This window comes from Triticum aestivum, chromosome 1A (assembly GCF_018294505.1).
Source record: "Triticum aestivum cultivar Chinese Spring chromosome 1A, IWGSC CS RefSeq v2.1, whole genome shotgun sequence".
NCBI classification, from domain to species: domain Eukaryota; kingdom Viridiplantae; phylum Streptophyta; class Magnoliopsida; order Poales; family Poaceae; genus Triticum; species Triticum aestivum.
Genome location: NC_057794.1, coordinates 9,951,602 through 9,971,743, shown reverse-complemented (window position 1 = coordinate 9,971,743; position 20,142 = coordinate 9,951,602). Strand labels below are relative to the sequence as shown.

The 20,142-nt window shown below is 45.4% G+C and overlaps 2 protein-coding genes across 7 annotated transcripts; both read left to right on the top strand.

Moving 5' to 3' along the window:
• Positions 1-385: 385 nt before the first annotated feature.
• LOC123185447 (disease resistance protein RPM1) lies at positions 386-7,844 on the top strand. Of its 6 annotated transcripts, none has more exons than XR_006493401.1 (6): positions 464-877; positions 1,006-4,099; positions 4,428-4,736; positions 5,446-6,734; positions 6,847-7,291; positions 7,359-7,843. XR_006493401.1 is itself a non-coding variant. In XM_044597332.1 (3 exons), the coding sequence occupies exon 2, from the start codon at positions 1,284-1,286 to the stop codon at positions 4,080-4,082; it is 2,799 nt and encodes a 932-aa protein (XP_044453267.1). In that variant the 5' UTR covers positions 386-553; positions 1,006-1,283; the 3' UTR covers positions 4,083-4,099; positions 4,428-5,016. The 6 variants fall into 6 exon arrangements, 2 of the variants coding, with proteins under 2 accessions (XP_044453267.1, XP_044453258.1); XR_006493402.1 differs by having other exon boundaries at positions 5,446-7,009; positions 7,178-7,291; XR_006493399.1 differs by having other exon boundaries at positions 5,446-7,291; positions 7,359-7,844.
• A 1,688-nt stretch (positions 7,845-9,532) lies between these two features.
• LOC123182326 (putative disease resistance RPP13-like protein 3) lies at positions 9,533-19,886 on the top strand. Its single transcript, XM_044595183.1, has 3 exons — positions 9,533-9,755; positions 17,882-17,996; positions 18,467-19,886. The coding sequence occupies exons 1-3, from the start codon at positions 9,533-9,535 to the stop codon at positions 19,047-19,049; spliced, it is 921 nt and encodes a 306-aa protein (XP_044451118.1). The 3' UTR covers positions 19,050-19,886.
• The last annotated feature ends 256 nt before the right edge of the window (positions 19,887-20,142 follow it).

Sequence of the window (20,142 nt, the reverse complement as noted above, 5' to 3'; positions counted from 1 at the left end):
ATTGAAGCGGCTCCTGTCAGCCGTTCGGTCACATCGATCCGATCGACACGAATGCAGGTAGGCGGTCGTCCTGTCACGTTCATTCTAAGCGGAAGTGAATGTGTGACGAGGCTTCTGGAGCGGAACATGCGACGACGATTTCGGATGGCCGCTCAGATGAGCACCTATGTGACAGAGACCCGCAAGCCTCATACCGTTTTGCTTCTGGTTTATGGGGTTTTGGACGTCCAAACCGGTCCGTGGACGTTTGATGCATGATGTGGGATGGTAACAAGTGTTGGGACGCTGATCAAATTAAACGTCGATAACGGGTCCTCCTCTCTTTGAACCAACAGGCGCTTGATAGAAATAATAAGTCCGTTTTCTTCAAAGAAATTGTCACAATCCTCCAATGATTTTGATATTTACAATTTTGTACTAGGGCAAATGAAACCACAATATAGGGGCAACATAGAAAATAACGCTGCAGAATGAGGGGAAGACCGAAGAGGAGTAGCAAATCGAATCGAATCTGGCTCTACTCTACTCTACTCTACTCTACTCTACTCTACAGGTTGGTTCTCTTCTCCCCTTCTTCCTCGCTCGCTCGCTCGCGCCGCCGCGCCGTCCTGCTCTGCGTCGACGCCGGTCCGGCGGGCGCCCGGACACCCCGCCGCGTCGTCCCGGATCTGCGCCACCACCCACCCTGGCGTGGATGCGGACGGGGAGCGAGAGTAAGAGCGGGGGGCCAGTAGCAGCTGTTAACATCCCCGCGCGCGCCGCCGCCGCCGCCGCCGCCGTGCTCTGCCTGCCCCTGTCTGGGAGATGGGGAGGCTGCAAGCCCGGCCGCCGAGAGAGACGAGGGAAGGCGGCCCGCTCCTGTTAGGTGCTGCGTGAGGTGTGGGAGAGCAGAGAGTGTGGTTTCAGATTTGTCTGCTGCTGCTTAAGAGGATGCTGCTGATCTACTTGTTTCGATGCTCATGCTATCGTCCCTGATGCTCTTGTTTGTTTCTACTGATTCTGCAGCTTCTTTCTTCATCACAGCCAAAAATGATTGAGGCATCGGCCTATTTTGTGTTTGGGGAGAGACATACAGACAGAGGTTTGATGTCTATATGGAATCAATTTGATAAAAATGTAGGTGTGTGACATCTGCTAAATGGGTTTGACTGCACATAGAAATAAAAGGGGGCGGTCTGTGGATGCTGGTGCTCGAATGAGTACCCAGTGAGTGAGATTTGGTGACTTGGTTGGAGTTGCTCTCAGCAAGCAACCATCATTTGGAAAATTAAACATCAACTACCATGGCAGAGGCTGTTGTTGGGCAGCTGGTGGTCTCCCTCGGTGCGGCGCTGGCGAAAGAGACAGCTATCTTTGGCGGGGCACTGCTCAGCAAGGAAGCCGCCGCCATCAGGGGCCTCTTCGGCAAGATCCGCGACTCCAAGGCGGAGCTGGAGAGCATGCAGGCCTACCTGCAGGAGGCGGAGCGGTTCAAGGACACTGACAAGACCACAGCCATCTTCGTCGGCGAGGTCAGGGGCCTAGCCTTCCAGATCGAGGATGTCATTGACGAGTTCACCTACAAGCTGGAGGACTGCAGGCATGGAGGGTTTGCGGGCAAGATGAAGAAGAGGCTCAAGCATATCAAGACCTGGCGCCGCCTAGCAGCCAAGCTCCAAGAAATCGATGTCAAGCTAAAAGATGCCAAGAGGAGGAAGCAGGATTACGCAGTCGTTGCAGGAACCGGCGGATCTGCTTTTGCTGCCAGATCGACAAGCCGAGGTCAAGCTCTGCACTTCACCAGGGATGAGGACCTTGTGGGAATCGAGGAGAACAAAGAGAAGTTGATACGGTGGCTGACCGTCAGCGGTGGTAGTGGTCATGGTCTGGAGCAGAACAACTGCAAAGTCACCACGGTGTGGGGGATGCCTGGTGTTGGTAAAACCACTCTGGTTGCTCATGTGTACAACACTGTAAAAGTGGATTTCGACGCGGCGGCGTGGGTAACTGTGTCGGAGAGTTACCATATTGAGGATCTGCTGAAGAAGATTGCCGCCCAGTTCGGCATCACAGTCGACGTCGCCGACATTGAGATGAGAGACCTAGCAGAGTCCATCCATGATTACCTTCAAGGTAAAAAGTTCATTATGGTCTTGGATGATGTTTGGGCTGCACGCGTGTGGTTGGAGATAAGGAATGTCTTCCCAACGTCTAACTTTACCAGCCGATTTGTTATCACATCAAGAAAGCATGAGGTGTCACTGTTGGCAACTAGGGAGTCTGCAATTCACTTGGAACCGCTACAAGAACATCACTCCTGGCTGTTATTTTGTAATGGAGCCTTTTGGAATACTGATGACAAAGAGTGCCCGGTGGAGCTGCAGGAATTGGCTCGTAAGTTCATAACAAAGTGTCAAGGCTTGCCTATTGCTATTGCTTGCATTGGCCGCCTACTCTCCTTGAAACCCCCAACTTCTGCTGAATGGGAGGATGTGTACAGTGGTTTGGATTCACAATTGGCGAAAGATGTGATCCCCGATGCTCATATGATCCTAAAGTTCAGCTTGGAGGACCTTCCATATGATTTGAAGAATTGTTTCCTACACTGTGCATTGTCTCCAGAAGATTATGTATTAAAGAGGAGGAAGACAATGAGGCTCTGGATCGCTGCGGGGTTTATCAGGGAAAAAGATGAGAGCAAAACATTGGAGGAAGTGGCGGAGGGATACTTGGCTGAGCTTGTGAACCGAAGCCTTTTACAGGTAGTAGAAAGGAATTATGCCGGACGACTGAAATACTGCAGGATGCATGATGTCATACGCCTTCTTGCCCTCAACAAAGCCAAGGAGGAATGCTTCGGTAAAATTTATAATGGCTCTGCTACTAGAGCATTCTCTGTAGAGGGTGCACGTCGCGTATCGGTCCATGGGGGAAATCTTGAACAACTGAGCCGATCTGGCACAACACATCTCCGTGCACTCTATGTATTTGAGAGGTATATCGAGGTCGATTTGCTGAAGACTATCCTAACATCTTCGAAACTGCTGACGATGTTGGATCTTCAAGGTACCTGTATCAAAATGCTGCCCAGTGAGGTATTCAACTTGTTTAATCTGCGTTATTTGGGTCTTAGAGATACTGGGATGGAAAGCCTGCCTGAAGCAGTAGGGAGGTTGCAAAACCTGGAAGTCTTGGATGCTTCCAAATCTAAGTTGACGTATTTGCCAAACAGTGTTGTAAAACTTAAGAAGCTGAGATACCTGTATGCGTGGTCTGTGGTTGCATCTGAGGAATTTGAAATTGGAAATCTAGGTGGAGTCAAGGTGCCTAATGGCATACAACAGTTGGCAGGACTGCAGGCTCTTCAGTCTGTCCAAGCCACTCCAGAGTTTCTGCTTGAAGTTGCAGCTCTGACAGAGCTAAGAACATTCGGTGTCTGCAACGTGAGAAGTGAAAACTCTGCTTGCTTGAGTAACACTATCACCAAAATGAGCCATCTTGTTCATCTCGAAATTGTTGCTGCAACTGAGAATGAGCTGCTGCAGTTTGAAGGTCTATATTTACCTCCAACCCTTTCTTCGCTTGGTTTAGCAGGGCAGCTAGAAAAAACATCGATACCTCAGCTTTTCTCTTCTTGGTCACACCTTGATAGCCTTACTCGATTGCACCTGGCATTCTCCAATATTGATGAGCAAACCTTTTCCTGTCTGCGTATGTTACGTGGTCTACACTTTCTTGAGGTAATGAAGGCTTTTGAAGGGACGAGGTTGGAATTTTGCGCAGGGTCATTTCCAAAACTTCGATTTCTACATATATGGGGCGCAGCACAACTCAACCAAGTTAGAATAGAAGAGAGTGCGCTAAAAATCCTTGCTGAGGTATGGTTCACAGACTGTCCTGAGCTAAAGTTTCTTCCAGATGGCATTGAACACCTTGCAGCCCTTGAGAAATTAATTCTGAAAGACACGTCAGAAGAGCTGATAAAGAAGCTCGGGCAGATGAGAGATTCAGATGAATACGGTGAAGATGTAATGAAGATTAGCCACATAAGGAATGTTACAGTTGCACTGAGCCATAAAGGATTTGAGGAAAGAATTAGGTGATTGTCACAATTCCCAAGGTCAGGGTTCGCTGTTTCATTTTTCATGCATATATATTATATGTTGGCAGAATGAAATTAGCAATTGGTGGCTAGTAATGACTGATGTGAATTGGTTACTCAATTTGCCTCCTAATGCTACTTATTGTGATTCCCTTCTCCATGTTCATGTGTATCTTTTTCAACTACATAGCCTGTAACTGGAAGGACTGATCATGTGTAATATCTCTTTCGTTTAAAGTCTGACAAAGAAAATGGATGTATGCTTACATACCTGTGCATGCTCTTCCGTTTAAAAAGACCCATCCACTCTGACGGACTGACTGACACAATTTATGACAATTATCAGATTCTATGCTGCAATATCAAGCACATTTTGCTCCTCCCATATTGGTGCACATTTTGCGTATTAAGGCTCTGATGGGGTGAGAAGAATTCAAGCTGGGCAGGCCACGAGGTGTTGCGCTTGTTGCTCAATGAAATCCTGGGCCATTCCTTATTACAAGTATTACTCCATATCAATGACGCCACATGACAGATGGACGCAAAGGTTTCTTAGCTGCAAGGAAGAACAATGACCATCCGTTCTTGCTCTGCAACGTTGTCGGTGTGATGTTCTTCTACATTAGGCTGCGTGAGATGAGTATTCCACTCAACGGTTAGTGGTGGTTTCTGTTGCCTAACTACACTTCCTTCCTTTTGTTTGGTGGACTTTGTGCTGCATGCAACTCAATGTGGAAACGATATTGCTGTAAATTGTAAAGACCATATTCAACCTTGTGAGTGTTGTGGTGGATCACATCCCCGTACCTTGAGTGAGTTGAATTTGAGGATTCAGTTTTATTTACTGGCTCAAGAGTCTGAATATTTGAGTATTCTCGGGTCTTCTGAGGTTGTACCTGAATTGAGTTAATGGTAAGCAATTAGTGTTGTTGTTCTCTGAGTGTTGTCTATCCTAAATAAATATTTCTGCTGTGGTGGCAGGCACCACGAGTGAAGTTCACTCGGTTGTTTGAGTGTCAGTATGTTTTCAGAGTGCTGTATTGGCCACCCCTTGACAGTATGCTCATTACCTTCATTCACCATGATGTGCCACTGAATGAAGTTCAGTAGGGGCGTTGCGTTTTCAGTTTCTGCCGCTCATGAAGAAGCGATAATGTGTGCTGCTTTCTCACTTCCTTCGTCACGATCGATTGATTCAAGACCAATCAAGTGATGCATTACAGTAGTTCAGAACTGTCGATTGGGTTAGGACTGTAATCAGTTGATGAGGCGTTGCATTTTAATCTCTTATTGGCATGAGTGCAGTGTCATCCTGAAGCAAAATACAGTGTCATTGAAGCCTTGGCCTTGATATTGATATGCAGTGACATCGATTTATCAAGAAGATACCACTTAAACATCTTCAACTCTACCAGCTCCCCACGGTGAGGCCACCTTCCCTGCCCGGTTTCTCAAATGCATTTGTGGAGAAAAAGGTTCAGTCCCAGTCATCCAACATTGCCTTTGAACCAAAGGTGCACATCTTGACATTGTTTCAGTTTTATTAGAAAAGGAATTGTCATCTAAGTACCAACTCTGTAGTCGGCACCATTACCTACTAAACAGTTTTATTAGAAAATAAATTAGTTTAGTTACTTTCTTCTCTCTCTGACTGAAGTTCGCTGGTCTATAAAGTTTAGTTACTTCACTGCTGGACTCCTATGTATTAACATCAGAAGGATCACAGTGTAGTGAAGTATGTGATGAATTACTGCTGTCAGTTTTTATTCGTCTCTAATGGATTAGTATTTTTTCTTTTCTTTTAAGCCTCTCCAGCTCCTCGTCCCCCCTCCCTGTGGCGGCTCATATAGTGATGGCCCCACCCCCACATATGAAAGAGGATAGTCAATTTTTGTTTGCAAGATTGTAGTGTTGCTGCCGAATTTTTTAAAAAAGATTGGTATTATTATTTTGGCATATGAGACTGACATAGTGACATGTTCATTTTACTGGCCAACCTAGAAATTTACAATCAAAAGTACCAGCCCTATTAGCATCATTAATCCTTTAGTATTGAAATATGGGAAACTTCAGAAAAATCACTTAATTTTTCTCTCGTCTAAAGATTCTCATCCTGATCTCATCTTTCTCCTTAGATCCCTACGCCTTGAGCCATCTCCATAAGGTGCTCATCCCCATCAGGTTTGTAACGCTATTTGCAAAATTCTGGAATTCAATGTTCCATAGATTGATATAGTATTAGTTACATCACAGATAATTTCCTTGTTTAAAACATAGTTCACAAATATAATTTTGGGCTACCAGATGAGGTGACAGGTACTCCGCAGATGAAAATTTATGCGGTACAAACATAGTTCACAAATTTATGCAGATAAACATAGTTCACAAACATAGTTCACTCTTATGTGCTCATTAAGAAACGTCTGTCCTTATCGCCATTTAAGCTCGGAATAAATTTTCTCCACGGCGCAAGGACGTATACATGACTAACTTGATGGACGAGCTGCCATTTGGACCTAGTACCTGTTGCTGATCTTATTGGCTGCCTTGCCAGTTGCCGCCCAATTGTAAATGGTGCTGCTAGAAGTGCCATTTTTTCTGCACTTTTCAGAGACTCGCCTCGGAGCTGCAACGCAGGCGCATCAGATACCAGGTAATTTAATGAACGAGTCGCCATTTGGCGCCCATGGATGGTTGCGGTTCGTATGGATGCTGGTGGAACGTACACTTCCCTCTTGATTTGGGCGGGGGTTGCTATTATGCAGGTGCAGTTGTTTTTCTGCGTGATGAGAATTTTTAACATCAACATTCCTGAAGAAGAGTGGGACACAACACACATTTGCATTGATCTTGCTGAGCCGTATTTATTCAGGAGAGAACCTCAGGTGCCGAGCACCACTACTGTTTCTAACTGCACCACTACACGCCGTAAGTGGGTGATCATGGGAACATGGGCGCTGCGTTCTTTGATTAGGCACAGAGGCACACAGCACAAACTATTTACCTTCTCTGGAAGTCATGTAGAAAATGAAATAAATCTTCTTAAGGTATTGGACCAAGTAATCCTACTACTAATGTGATTTGCCTGCTCTGCAGCCCGGCCATGGTGGTTCTGTCCTGCTTGAAGAGGATGAGGATGAAGAGCTCCACCCTTGTCGATGCCGAGAGAGAGAGAGAGAAACTTGTGGGGGAGGAAGATGAGGATAGGAGGTTGAGATTATATGCAGATGTCTCTAAGTTAAAACCACCTCTATCTAACAGTTCGGATCTTTTCCAGGGGCAGCGAGGATGAAAGGAAAGCATCTCCAAATCCTCCCGAGGTTCGGCGATTCGTTTCGTTTCTCAACTGTTCCTACTGAATCCTTGCTAGGTTCTTTGATACGGCTGTGGCCGTGTGCTTCCAGGAGTTAACAGTTAGTACTAGATGTGTCGATTGGTGCTGTATATCTTGGGAGGGATTTGGAAAACAGAAGAGTTTGGAAGTGTTTTTTGATGACTTTGGTTTAGGATCTTTTTTGGAGTTCAAACCAAGATAATTTTACCTGTGCCCCTCTTGCTAGTATGACTGTCATATACTCCTACATAATATGAATCTTGGATTTACCAAGATGCATTCCAAAAGTTTGAGGTAGACAGCAAGTCAGCAACTACAAAATTTGGAAGCGGGGACAAGAAACGGGTCTTGTGTGAGTCATCCTATAATTTGACAACATTGGAATTCTCGTCCAACAATATGTCCATTTGGATGTTCTGAAGAAAATAAGTATTATGTCGTCCGTATATATTGTACACTTCCCCTCTTTTTGTTTCTTCCATTTATTATGTCCAATAATATAATTTTAGCTTTTTTTTTAAAAGGAGGATGACCCCCGGCCTCTGCATCTGGACGATGCATACAGCCACTTTATTAATCATTTTCACAATACCTTACAAAGTCATACAACAGTAAGACTAAAGCCGCCGTCTAAGCAACAAACTGTCGCTACACCTATCCAGTTGATGAAGGGGCACAAATAGCCTGGGCCTAATACCAAATAGACATCGCAGCCAAGCCTAACATCTAAGACCTGATCCCCCAAGCTAGCCACTTGCCGGGTCTGGGGCACATACTGGTCCGACGTGCTCTCAGAGGCCGCCGCCGCCAACTGCCACTGCTCCATCTTCAGAACTGTACTGATGCATCAACCTTGCTCGGTCTAGCTATCGTCGACGCCACCACGGCGCCCAACAGCACCTCCTCCCTGCGCGCAAACAGCCGTACACGTCGCGGTCGTCACTGGTACACCTCAGCACCATGCTGCCACGTACCACCAGCCGACACAACTTGAAGCCCTTGGAGGATTTGTCGTGCGTAGCACCTGCCGACCAGGCATGACCAAGCGTAGCACCTGTCGGTCAGGCATGACTTGACATCTCCACCGAAGCTCCGTGCAAGACGAAGCCGCTCCACCTCCTGCCTCGGACTTCCAGCACTGCTCCACAAAACGACGCTCCCAAGAGAAAAACGACACCGCGGTGCCGCCATCGTCCGGTCTGGAACACCAGATCCTAGGGTTTCCCCCGGAGCAATACGAGTGGGTCGACGGTAGTCACATGACGATGCCTTCATCAAGGTAACGACGTGGAACGCCGCCATCGCCCGCCGTCGGCTCGGTTTTCACCGGCAACTACGTCACCCCAACTCGCAGCTGGTGCCAGATGACAGATCCCGAGATCCGAACACCCAGCCTCAGGCTGACCACCTCTGACGAAAGAGATGACCACCGCCGCCGGCTGCACTGGTCAGAACAGATCTGATCGGAGGTGCCGCCGACGAGACCACCAGGCTCTCCACGCCGCCGTTGTCCGATCTGAAGGCAGCATGCACGCCGCGCAGCCAAGCCGGCCGCCGTTGACGCAGCCGCCGCCGCCGCCCAAAGGGCCATCCGCAGCGCAGCAGCCCTGGCCTCCGCCGCGCCAAGCCGTCGCCGTCCGAGGACGGGCCGGCCTCCCGCCGCCTGCCGCCATCCGCCGCGCTGCAGATCTCAGATCGGTCGCGCCACCACACGCCTTGGGGTCCTCCCCACCCCAGAGACGCGCGAGAGAGGAGATCCCCCGCCACCGCCGTCGGCCCCTGGGCTTAGCCCGGCGGCGTCTTCCGGCGGCGGCGGAGGAAGGGGAGGAGGAAATTTGCGGCGGCGGCGGCTAGGTTTCTAGCCGCCCGAGTCGCCCCAGGGGGAGGACGACGCGGGCGTCGGGCCTGCTTCTGGTTAAGCAAAAGATATAATTTTAGCTAAGAACATCAAAGTTATCGTCCAATATTACTTCCACTTGCGTCTAAAGTTCTCGGCAGAATTTGCTTTAGAATATATTAGATCACCCATTTTGTAGCCAACCTTACCAAATCATTCGTCCTCTTCTTCGATACAGTAGCAAAAATCCTCTACATCTGAGCTCGAAGCCTCAACAACTATGGCAGAGGCTGTTGTCGGGCAGCTGGTAGTCACACTCGGGGCCGCGCTGGCCAAAGAGGCGGCGATCTTCGGCGGGTCGCTGCTTGGCAAGGAAGCCACCGCCCTCAGGAGCCTCTTCGGCAAGATCCGCGAGTCCAAGGCAGAGCTGGAGAGCATGCAGGCCTACCTACAGGAGGCGGAGCGGTTCAAGGATACTGACAAGACCACCGCCATCTTCATCGGCAAGATCAGGGGCTGTTAGATAATAACGAGAATAAACGAGACACGAGAGACATAGATTTTTACGTGGAAACTCTTGCGGGAGAAAACCACGGACGCACGAAGGCGCAATCACTATGAGGAGGAGTATTACAAGCCCGAGACGACATGCCGTCTGAGGTGCGACTACATGGGGTATATATGAGGGGCAACACATAGGAGTCATTGTAGGACAAGTAAACGAGTTGTACTCGTACGCGTCGATACCAACGCAAAAGGCCCACACCGTATGTACTACGTCTAGTCCAATACGGTACTAGAATTTGGATCACAATTTAACAATCTCCACCTTGAGCCAAATTCCCTCCAGTAGTCGAAGAAAGTGAATAACTCCATTCAAATCAGCTTAAACACCTTGTGCGTCAAAGTCCATAGGACTAGTGAGAAATACCAACTAAGCCTGAGCAAAGCTCAAACTTATTGGTCGGAACTGGCTTTGTCATCATATCAGCTGGATTATCATGAGTACTTATCTTGCATACCTTCAAATCGCCTTCAACAACAACATCTCGAATATAATGAAATCTGATATCAATGTGCTTTGTCCTCTCATGATACATTGGATTCTTTGTAAGATATATAACACTTTGACTGTCACTAAATACAGTAGGGCAAGATGAGTCTCCACAAAGCTCAGTGTACAAACCTCTCAACCAAATAACTTCTTTGCATGCCTTAGAAATAGCCATATACTCGGCATCAGTAGTGAAACAAGCCACAATAGACTGCAAAGTTGCTCTCCAACTCAGAGCACAACCACCAATGGTGAAAACATAACCTATGAGTGATCTTTTCTTATTCAAATCACCAGCAAAATCAGAATCAACAAAACCAACAAGTCCATCTCTACTTTTCCCAAATTGTAAATAAGCATTAGAAGTACCACGCAGGTATCCGAAAATCCACTGAACTGCTCTCCAATGCTCTTTTTTAGGATTAGTCATGTATCTACTGACAACACTCAATGCATATGATAAATCCGGACGAGAACAAACCATGACATACATAAGTGAACCAACTGCACTCAAATAAGGAACTCTAGACATGTACTCAATATCTGCATCTGACTTAGGACATAAAACTGATGATAATTTGAAGTGTGCAGCTAACGGAGTACTCACCGGCTTGGCATTATGCATATTAAAACGACGAAGAACTTTATCAATATAACCCTTCTGACTGAGATACACTTTTCCAGATGGTCTATCTCTGGATATTTCCACGCCAAGTATTTTCTTTGTTGCACCCAAATCCTTCATCTCAAATTCATTACTCAATTGCTTCTTTAGTTCATCAATATCTGACATACTCTTTGCAGCAATTAGCATATCATCAACATAAAGGAGCAAATAAATAGTTGAACCTTTGACAGTTTTCAAATAAACACAACTATCATAATTAGACCTTTTGAAACCTTGAGAGAGCATAAATGTGTCAAATCTCTTGTACCAATATCTCGGGGATTGCTTCAATCCATAAAGAGATTTCTTTAACTTATAGACAAGCTTTTCTTTTCCAGAAATAACAAAACCTTCAGGTTGTTCCATATAAATATCCTCTTCGAATTCTCCATATAAAAATGCAATTTTAACATCCAATTGTTCAAGCTCAAGATCATGCATGGCAACAATACTGAGTAAAGTGCGAATAGAGCTATGCTTCACAACAGGATAAAAGACTTCGTTATAGTCAATACCTGGAATCTGACTGTAACCTTTAGCAACTAACCTTGCTTTATATCTTGTCTCATCATTAGGAGAAACACCTTCTTTCCTCTTGAAAACCCACTTGCAACGAATAGGTTTCTTCTCTCTAGGCAATTTTACTAAATCCCAAGTGCCATTCTTTTCAAGTGATTCCATCTCATCATGCATAGCGGTCATCCACTTATTACTATCACTATAAATAATAGCCTCAGAATATGAAGAAGGCTCAGCATTACCTTCAATTTCTTCTGCAACAGATAAAGCAAAAGAAACAATATTGCACTCTTCAATTAACCTGTCAGGTTTTATAGTACCCCGCCTAACTCTGTCACGTGCAAGATTCCAACTGGGTGGAACAATAGGCTGATTTGGAGTGGGAGTGACATTATCATCATTAACGACGGGTTCATGTGCATCAACAATTTCATTACGAGATGTATCACCTGAATCAATAACATGCTCCACCTGAACAGTAGGCTGCTGAATAGGAGGCTGTTGTTCACTCTCAACAGGAACATTAGTAGATGAAACATCATGTAACATAGCCGATTCATTAAAGATAACATTTCTGCTAATAACAACCTTCTGGGTTTCAGGATTCCATAATTTAAAACCTTTAACACCAGACTTATAACCAAGAAAGATGCACTTAACAGCCCTAGGCTCCAATTTTCCATTATCAACATGAGCATAAGCAGTGCAACCAAAAACTCTCAACTGTGAATAATCAGCAGGTGAACTAGACCATACCTCAATTGGAGTTTTCTTATTAAGAGCAATAGATGGTGAACGGTTAATGAGATAACAAGCAGTGGAAGCGGCCTCAGCCCAAAAATGCATATGCAAACCTGAATTGGACAACATGCAACGGGCTCTGAAAATAATGGTCCTCTTCATACGCTCAGCAACACCGTTTTGTTGAGGAGTATAAGGAACGGTGTAATGTCTGACAATGCCTTCAGACTTGCAATAATTCTTAAATTTCTTAGAATAGAATTCCATACCATTATCAGTGCGAAGTATATTTACCTTCTTTTCAGTTTGTCTCTCAATCATAATCTTCCACTCCTTAAATGTTAAGAATGCTTCATATTTATGCTTCAAGAAATAAGGCCAAACTTTTCTCGAATAATCATCAATAATAGTCAGCATGTAACTAGCACCACCTAGCACTACTAGAAAAACCCCTACTAATGGCGCACCTAATATGGCCATTAATGGCGCATCAGTGATGCGCCATTACTAGCACGCCATTAGTAATTTTTACTAATGGCGCACCACTGGTGCGCCATTAGTATCTGGTATACTAATGGCGCACCTAGCAGTGCGCCATTAGTATACCATTCGGTGCTCCACTGATATTCCCTCTAGGTGCGCCACCAATAACCTTATAGGTGCGCCACTAGTAATAAAGGAAGGTGCGCCACTAATAAGGGCTTAAATGCTCCACTAGTAATGTATTTGGAAAACAAAAAAAAATCCAATTTTACAGAAAACAACCTATAAGGAAAATAATTTAAAAACAAAAAATGAAATAGAATCATATTTTTTATTATTGTAAGAATATTACAATGTCTTTACAAGTATCCAATAAAAGGAAAATTGCAAGGAAATAAAAGAAAATCCTAAAACTAATCTTCTAGTAATCTTTTCTTCTTTTTCTTCACTTTATCCCTGCAAAATGTAACAAAATAAACAGAAATACAAACAAACTATTTATAACATGTCAATATTGTCATTTTTTATAACATGTCAATACTGTCTTTTCCAGAATTACATGGTGTGAATATTGTATGAGTAAGATTATAATGGAAATGAATTGCAGAGGACATATGAGGTTCAACACTAATCATCGACAACAAAATCGTGCAAGAAATGATTGATCAGTAAATGGACAACCTTCTTAGAGATTGTCATGCGATGTCCAATGAATCAACAGGAAATAAGTAACATGCCTTCCAAGACATAATTCACTATTACACATAAATGTATATCCCAAACTGAAGAACGTGCTAATATGTAATCATCATTTAGAGATACCAAACTGGAAGACCATTCATTTGGTCGCAAAATGACCTACTTAACTAGTCCTTGACCATCCATCATGCGCAAGAGCAAAGATAAAGATGGGCCTTGCAGCAGCGCCCAGCCCTTGGAACAGTCCATTGCATTATGTGGAACATGCTCAGATTAAGCACTATATCATCACAACTTAACAAAAGTAAATCTGAGACACATCAAAACTAAAGATTCATCCTACTTGAGGATCGTCACTAATCATGGACACCAAAATCTTCCATTTGCAAGACATGCTTCATGAGTAAATGCATAACCTTTTGGCATATAAAGCTTACACATTTTTCTGCATCCAGTAGCAATTAGGTAACGAAAACAGTGAGCGGCTTAGATGGGGTACAAATTGAAATAACACTGTCCAGCAGTAAAAGAACCATAGCTAGTAAGTGACCAACACTGTCCACACACGCATCATACTAGACCAAGACCTCATCAGGCCAGACAGAGGCAGTGTAGCGCACTAGGCTAGAGCTTAGAGCTATGCATGTACATTGATTGTTATAGCAGTGCAGCGACAACTACTTGTTTAGATGCATATAAATCATCTCCTTGCTTGAAGTAGAAAGAAAGCAGAGTAAAGGGCCCTGAAGATGTTGACTACTCACTTAATCAGAAGGTAGTGAGAGAATCCCTTGCCCAGTTGGGACGAGTTTCAGACCGGCGGTGGAACTTGTTCTTGCCTGTTGAGGATCCTCAATGGACAAGAGAATGAAGGCATCATCAGCTGACACACAAAAAAGGGCTCTCTGAAAACTAAAACGACCATGGGGGTGCTGCTGCTTACCCGAGTTAGGAGCCGTCTTGTAGGAGGGGAGTTTGCCCTCGTACACGGCATGGTCGTTGGCCCAGCTCGGCTGCACCACACCGGAGCACGCGACCAAGGCACTGGTCATGCGTCGAGTTGCGTTGACAACGGAAGAAAGTCCGGTCTTACACACAAGTAAAGACTGAATGTTCAGTGAACATGTACGTACATTATAATGGCAGTCCATACAGAATAAAAATGACGCCACTTGTGGCATCAGATAAATTGAACCAAGCGGGCCAATGGATCAATTTGACGGACAAATTAACCCAAAAGGATGGCATGTACGACATCCATCCATCCATCCATCCAACCAGCAAGCATCAATTAAAGTGCTCATTCATTCATTCATTTATTCATTCAGGAGACATGATGAGATGGATATAGTGAGCAATCTAACCTAACAATCCGTCCATAAACAGCAGGCAATGGAATTAATTAAGCCCGAATCTGGGCATGGAGATGCAAAAGCACAAGAGAGGAGGAAGAGACCGAGAGGTGCATTCAGATTGAAACTGAACTGAACTGCACAATGTCAATCAACACCACCAGAAAGAAGAATTGCAATCAATCAAATTGGCAAGCTAGATAAGATGTGCTCACCATGTCCACTTGCAGTAGGCAGAGGAGGAGGGAGCAGCCATGCATTGTGCCCCTGCAGCAGCAGCAGCAGGTCATCCGGAGCAGCCTGCCCTGCACATAAAAGGAACCAATGAGGGGACGGGAGGGGAGATGAAGAAGATGGCCTGCAGCCACACGCACCATGGTCGGGGTCGGAGATCCGTCACCGGAGATGGCCTGCAGCCGTCGTCTGTCGCCCGGAGGTTGAGGCGTCGTACCTCCATGGCTAGGCTAGGCTAGGGTTTCTGGCATCTCCGTCCTGGCTTTTGTCGGCCCTGGATGGATGGTCGCGGCTCAGGTCGATGACGGGACGATGCGCCGTGGATCTGGATCTGGGCGCTCCTCACCTCCCTGGAAGCTCGCCGGAGAAGGCCTTCCCTTCCCTCCCCTCCTCTCCTCTACTGGGAGAGAAGAGGAGAGAAGAGAAGAGAAGGTGAGGTGCGGCAGCGCTGCAGGGAGAGGAGGCCGCCATGACCGGGCTCCTCCTGCTGCCATGGTCGCCATGGCATCGGGCTAGGGTCTCGGCCCGACCAGGCAGACAGAGGAGAGGATAGGGAGGTCGCCGGCACGGCGTGGATGGGGAGAGGAGGCCGCCGGAGAGGTGATGCGGAAGAGGAGATCGACGGCGGCGTTGGGTCAGAGCCGGAGGAGAGGCGGGTGGCTGTGTCAGGAGGAAGGGGAGGGGAGAGAACGTGACTAGAGGGAGGGGATAAGGGGTGATAGCAATGGCGCACCGGTAGGGGGTGTGCCATACGTATAGATAGCAATGGCGCATCTCTTACTGGTGCGCCATTACTAGTTAAAACTAGTAATGGCGCACTTTCCCCCTGGTGCGCCATTGGTAAGTCTGGGGAGGGGTGTGGGGCCAGGACAAAACTACTAATGGCGCACCACACACTAAGTGCGCCATTAGTAATATGGCCACTAATGGCGCACCCATATCTGGTGCGCCATTGCTATATAGCAGTGGCGCACCACATGTCTGGTGCGCCATTAGTGTCCATATCATCTATAGCCCTTTTCCTAGTAGTGTAGTGACTTCTTGCGAGATGGTCCCCATAACTCAGAATGCACATAATCAAGAATACCTTTAGTTGTATGAGTCGAAGTGTTGAACTTCACCCTCTTGTGTTTGCCGAAGATACAATGCTCACAAAATTTCAATTTACCAGGTTCATATCCAACAAGAAGACCTCTCTTATTTAACTCTGCTAAACCAAGTTCACTCATATGTCCAAGACGCATATGCCAAAGGTTAGCAGCATCACAATCAGAATTCTTTGAAACAACTGGAGTAGCGTTACCTGAAACGGTCGAACCTCGAAGGTAATAAAGACCATTGGTCGAACTCAAATCACCTTTCATCACAATAAGGGAACCTTTGGTGACTTTCAAAACACTATCTCCACCTGAATACTTGTATCCCTTTGCATCAAGGGCACTCATAGAAATAAGATTTCTCTTCATCTTCGGAATATACCGAACATCTGTCAAAGTTCTGATCATGCCATCAAACATCTTGATTCGAATAGAACCTATGCCTTCAATCTTGCATGGTGAATTATCAAAACCCAAAACGGAACCAGCAGAAGTAGTGGAATCAAAAGTAATAAACCAATCTCTATGTGGACACATATGAAAAGTGCATGCAGTATCAAGTACCCACTCATCATTGGTCTCAGCACATCCAGCAATAACGACAAGAGCATGATCGGAACTATCATCATGAGCAAAGTTAGCAGAATTTTCACCTTGTTTGTTACCTTTTCTCTTTTCCTTGTTCTGCAACTTAAAACACTCTGAGATGTCATCCCTGTCTCTCTTACAATACCTGCAATACTTCTTGTCTCTGGATTGCGACCGGCCCCTGTAGCCGTTCTTACTTTTGCCTCTGTTTCCATTATTGGAGTTCTTTTCCTTTGTCCTGCCACGAACAGATAATCCCTCGGCTTGGGATGAACTCGAACCATCATGAGGCACCATTAATTTCATCTTCTCGTTAGAGTTCAAAGCTTCATAAACTTCATTAAGTGTGAGAGTATCACAACTGTATAATATGGTGTCTCGAAAATTGATATAAGAACTTGGCAGTGAACAAAGTAACATTAGAACAGTATCTTCCTCTTCATACTTAACCTCCATTGCAGCTAGATCAGATATGATCTCTTTAAATTCTGAAATATGATTCAAAACATTACCTTCCTCGGGTAACCTGTGCAGGAATAATTTTTGCTTCAGATGCATCTTGCTGGTGAGATCTTTAGTCATGCAAATACCTTCCAGCTTTAACCATAGAGCGGCGGCAGTTTTCTCCCTCAAAACTTCCTGCAAAATATTATTATGCAAATGGAGTTGAATTTGTGACAAAGCCTTACAATCAATTCTTTTCTCCTCAGCAGTCCAGTCCTCAATTTGGTTCTTCCCAGAACTATCCAGTGCTACATCATAGTCGGCATGTTCCAATAACACCCGCATGTTGACTTGCCATAGGGTAAACCTTGTGTCATGATCCAGCAGCGGAAAATCGTACTTCATGGATGCCATGAGTAGATAAATCTGTGTGCACAAAGTAGTACAAGTCGATAGAAAAATTCTTGACAGAATTTAAATTACGCGGAGCAAAAACTAGGAACAGTAGCACCCGGTAGCTCGGGTAATCGAAGACCAAAAGCTTGATCTGTAGCTTGACGTGACGAATAGTACTAGTAGTCAAATCACGTAGTGGATCAGATGTGAATTAAACTACTGCTTTGCTTCTGGCCGGCGAGCAGTAGTACTACTAGCTTTTGCTTCGGTTGATGACGTGCGAATCAATTACTAGTACTAGTTGAAGTAGTACGAGCCGATCAATGCTTGACGTGATGCGAAGCAACATCAGCAGCCTCGGGACTTGAACGAAACAGCAGCAGCTACTACTCGGCGACGCTGTACGTGGAGCAGCGGAACTTGATGGAATGGCCAGCTGATGTGGATGCTGCGTACTCGGGGCTCCAAGCGTATATACGCAGCAGCGGCAACTTGTGGAAATCTAGTCGAACTCGGCTTCCTTTATCGATTTGGATTCGGTTCGCCGGGTCGCGTCGGCGGCGGCACACAGGACGCCGTAACCCTAATTCTCTCGTCTCAAATCTCGTATCTGAAACCTTAGCTCTGATACCACTTTTTAGATAATAACGAGAATAAACAAGACACGAGAGACACTGATTTTTATGTGGAAACCCTTGCGGGAGAAAACAAAGGACGCATGAAGGCGCAATCACTATGAGGAGGAGTATTACAAGCACGAGACGACAGGCCGTCTGAGGTGCGACTACATGAGGTATATATGAGGGGCAACACATAGGAGTCCTTGTAGGACAAGTAAACGAGTTGTACTCGTACGCGTCGGTATCAATGCAAAAGGCCCACACCGTATGTACTATGTCTAGTCCAATACGGTACTAGAATTTGGATCACAATTTAACAGGGGCCTTGCCTTCCAGGTCGAGGACGTCGTCGATGAGTTCACCTACAAGCTGGAGGACTGCAAGCACGGAGGGTTTGCTGTCCAGATGAAGAAGAGGCTCAATGATATCAAGACCTGGCACTGCCTCACGGCCATGCTCCAAGAAATCGAAACCAAGCTTCAGGATGCCAAGCGGAGGAAGAAGGATTACACCATCATCAGCAGACCTGCTTCTGCTGCCAGATTGATGAGTAAAGGTCAAGCTCTGCACTTCACCAGGGATGAGGACCTTGTGGGGATCAATGAAAACAAGGAGATATTGATACGGTGGCTGACCAGCGGTGGTGATGGTCTGGAGCAGTGCAGCAGCAAAATCATCACAGTGTGGGGGATGCCTGGCGTTGGTAAAACCACTCTGGTTGCTCATGTGTACAGTGTCGTGAAATTGGATTTTGATGCCACGGCCTGGGTAACCGTGTCGGAGAGTTACCGTATTGAGGACCTGCTGAAGAAGATTGTGGCCGAGTTCGGCATTGCAGTCGACGTTGCTAAAATTGAGATGAGAGGCCTAGCAGAGTCCATCCACAACTACCTTCAAGGTTAAAAGTACATCTTGGTCCTAGATGATGTTTGGGCTGCACGTGTTTGGTGGGAGATAAGAAATGTCTTCCCAACATCTAACTGTACCGGACGATTTGTTATCACATCAAGGAACCATGATGTGTCACTGTTGGCAACTAGGGAGTCTGCAATTCACTTGGAACGGTTACAACCACATCACTCCTGGGTGTTGTTTTGCAAAGGGGCCATTTGGAATGATAATGTCAATGAGTGCCCGTTGGAATTGCAAGAATTGGCTTGGAACTTCATAAGAAAGTGTCAAGGCTTGCCTATTGCTATTGCATGCATTGGACGCCTACTCTCCTACAAAGCCCCAACTCTTGCCGAATGGGAGAGTGTGTATATGGGTTTGGATTCACAGTTGATAAAAGATGTGATCCCTGATGCTCATATGATTCTGAAGGTTAGTTTGGAGGACCTTCCATATGATTTGAAGCATTGTTTCTTACATTGTGCAACTCTCTTATTTGCAATTGTAACAGACTACCCTGATCTTTTATAAATGAATATGACATGCGTATGGAGTTTCCCTAAAGGTTTCTGGTAAAAAAATTATCGTATATCATAATCATTTTTCCTTGATAATAATGATGAGAAGTAAATCAGTGCATTAATTTTATTGGATTACTATTGCCTTTTTTATTGAGCGATACACATGTTCAGGTGCTCACAATTAGGATGATCTAAACCAATGGATCGGGATGCCTCTTTGGATGTTTCTATATTGGTATAGATTAGTGTAGTTGTTTCTATCAGTGGTTAAACATATACCCAACCGAATATAATAACAATATTTGCACATTCAGGGAACTCAGGTTGCTTCTTTACTGCAATATGAGAAGTTCATAAACGAATTAAATATGCAACAACAGATGTACATCATCTTGATAGGACTGGGTGAACTTCTCAAGACACCTAACATGAAAATGAGACATCTACTGTGTCAGGCCATCACTTATTCATATGATCTAGAGCATGGTGCCTTTATCATTAGTGGGAGACCCTGTAGGATCACTCTACTCCCTCCTTCCATCTATATAGGGCCTAATGCGTTTTTCGAGACTAACTCTGACCAA

Coding starts and splice junctions, on each gene's coding strand:
- LOC123182326 (XM_044595183.1), top strand. CDS start 9,533: ATGGCAGAGGCTGTTGTCGGGCAGCTGGTAGTCACACTCGGGGCCGCG. Junction 9,756..17,881: donor GACCACCGCCATCTTCATCG/GCAAGATCAGGG, acceptor CAACATCAGCAG/CCTCGGGACTTGAACGAAAC. Junction 17,997..18,466: donor GCGTACTCGGGGCTCCAAGC/GTATATACGCAG, acceptor ACAATTTAACAG/GGGCCTTGCCTTCCAGGTCG.
- LOC123185447 (XM_044597332.1), top strand. CDS start 1,284: ATGGCAGAGGCTGTTGTTGGGCAGCTGGTGGTCTCCCTCGGTGCGGCG.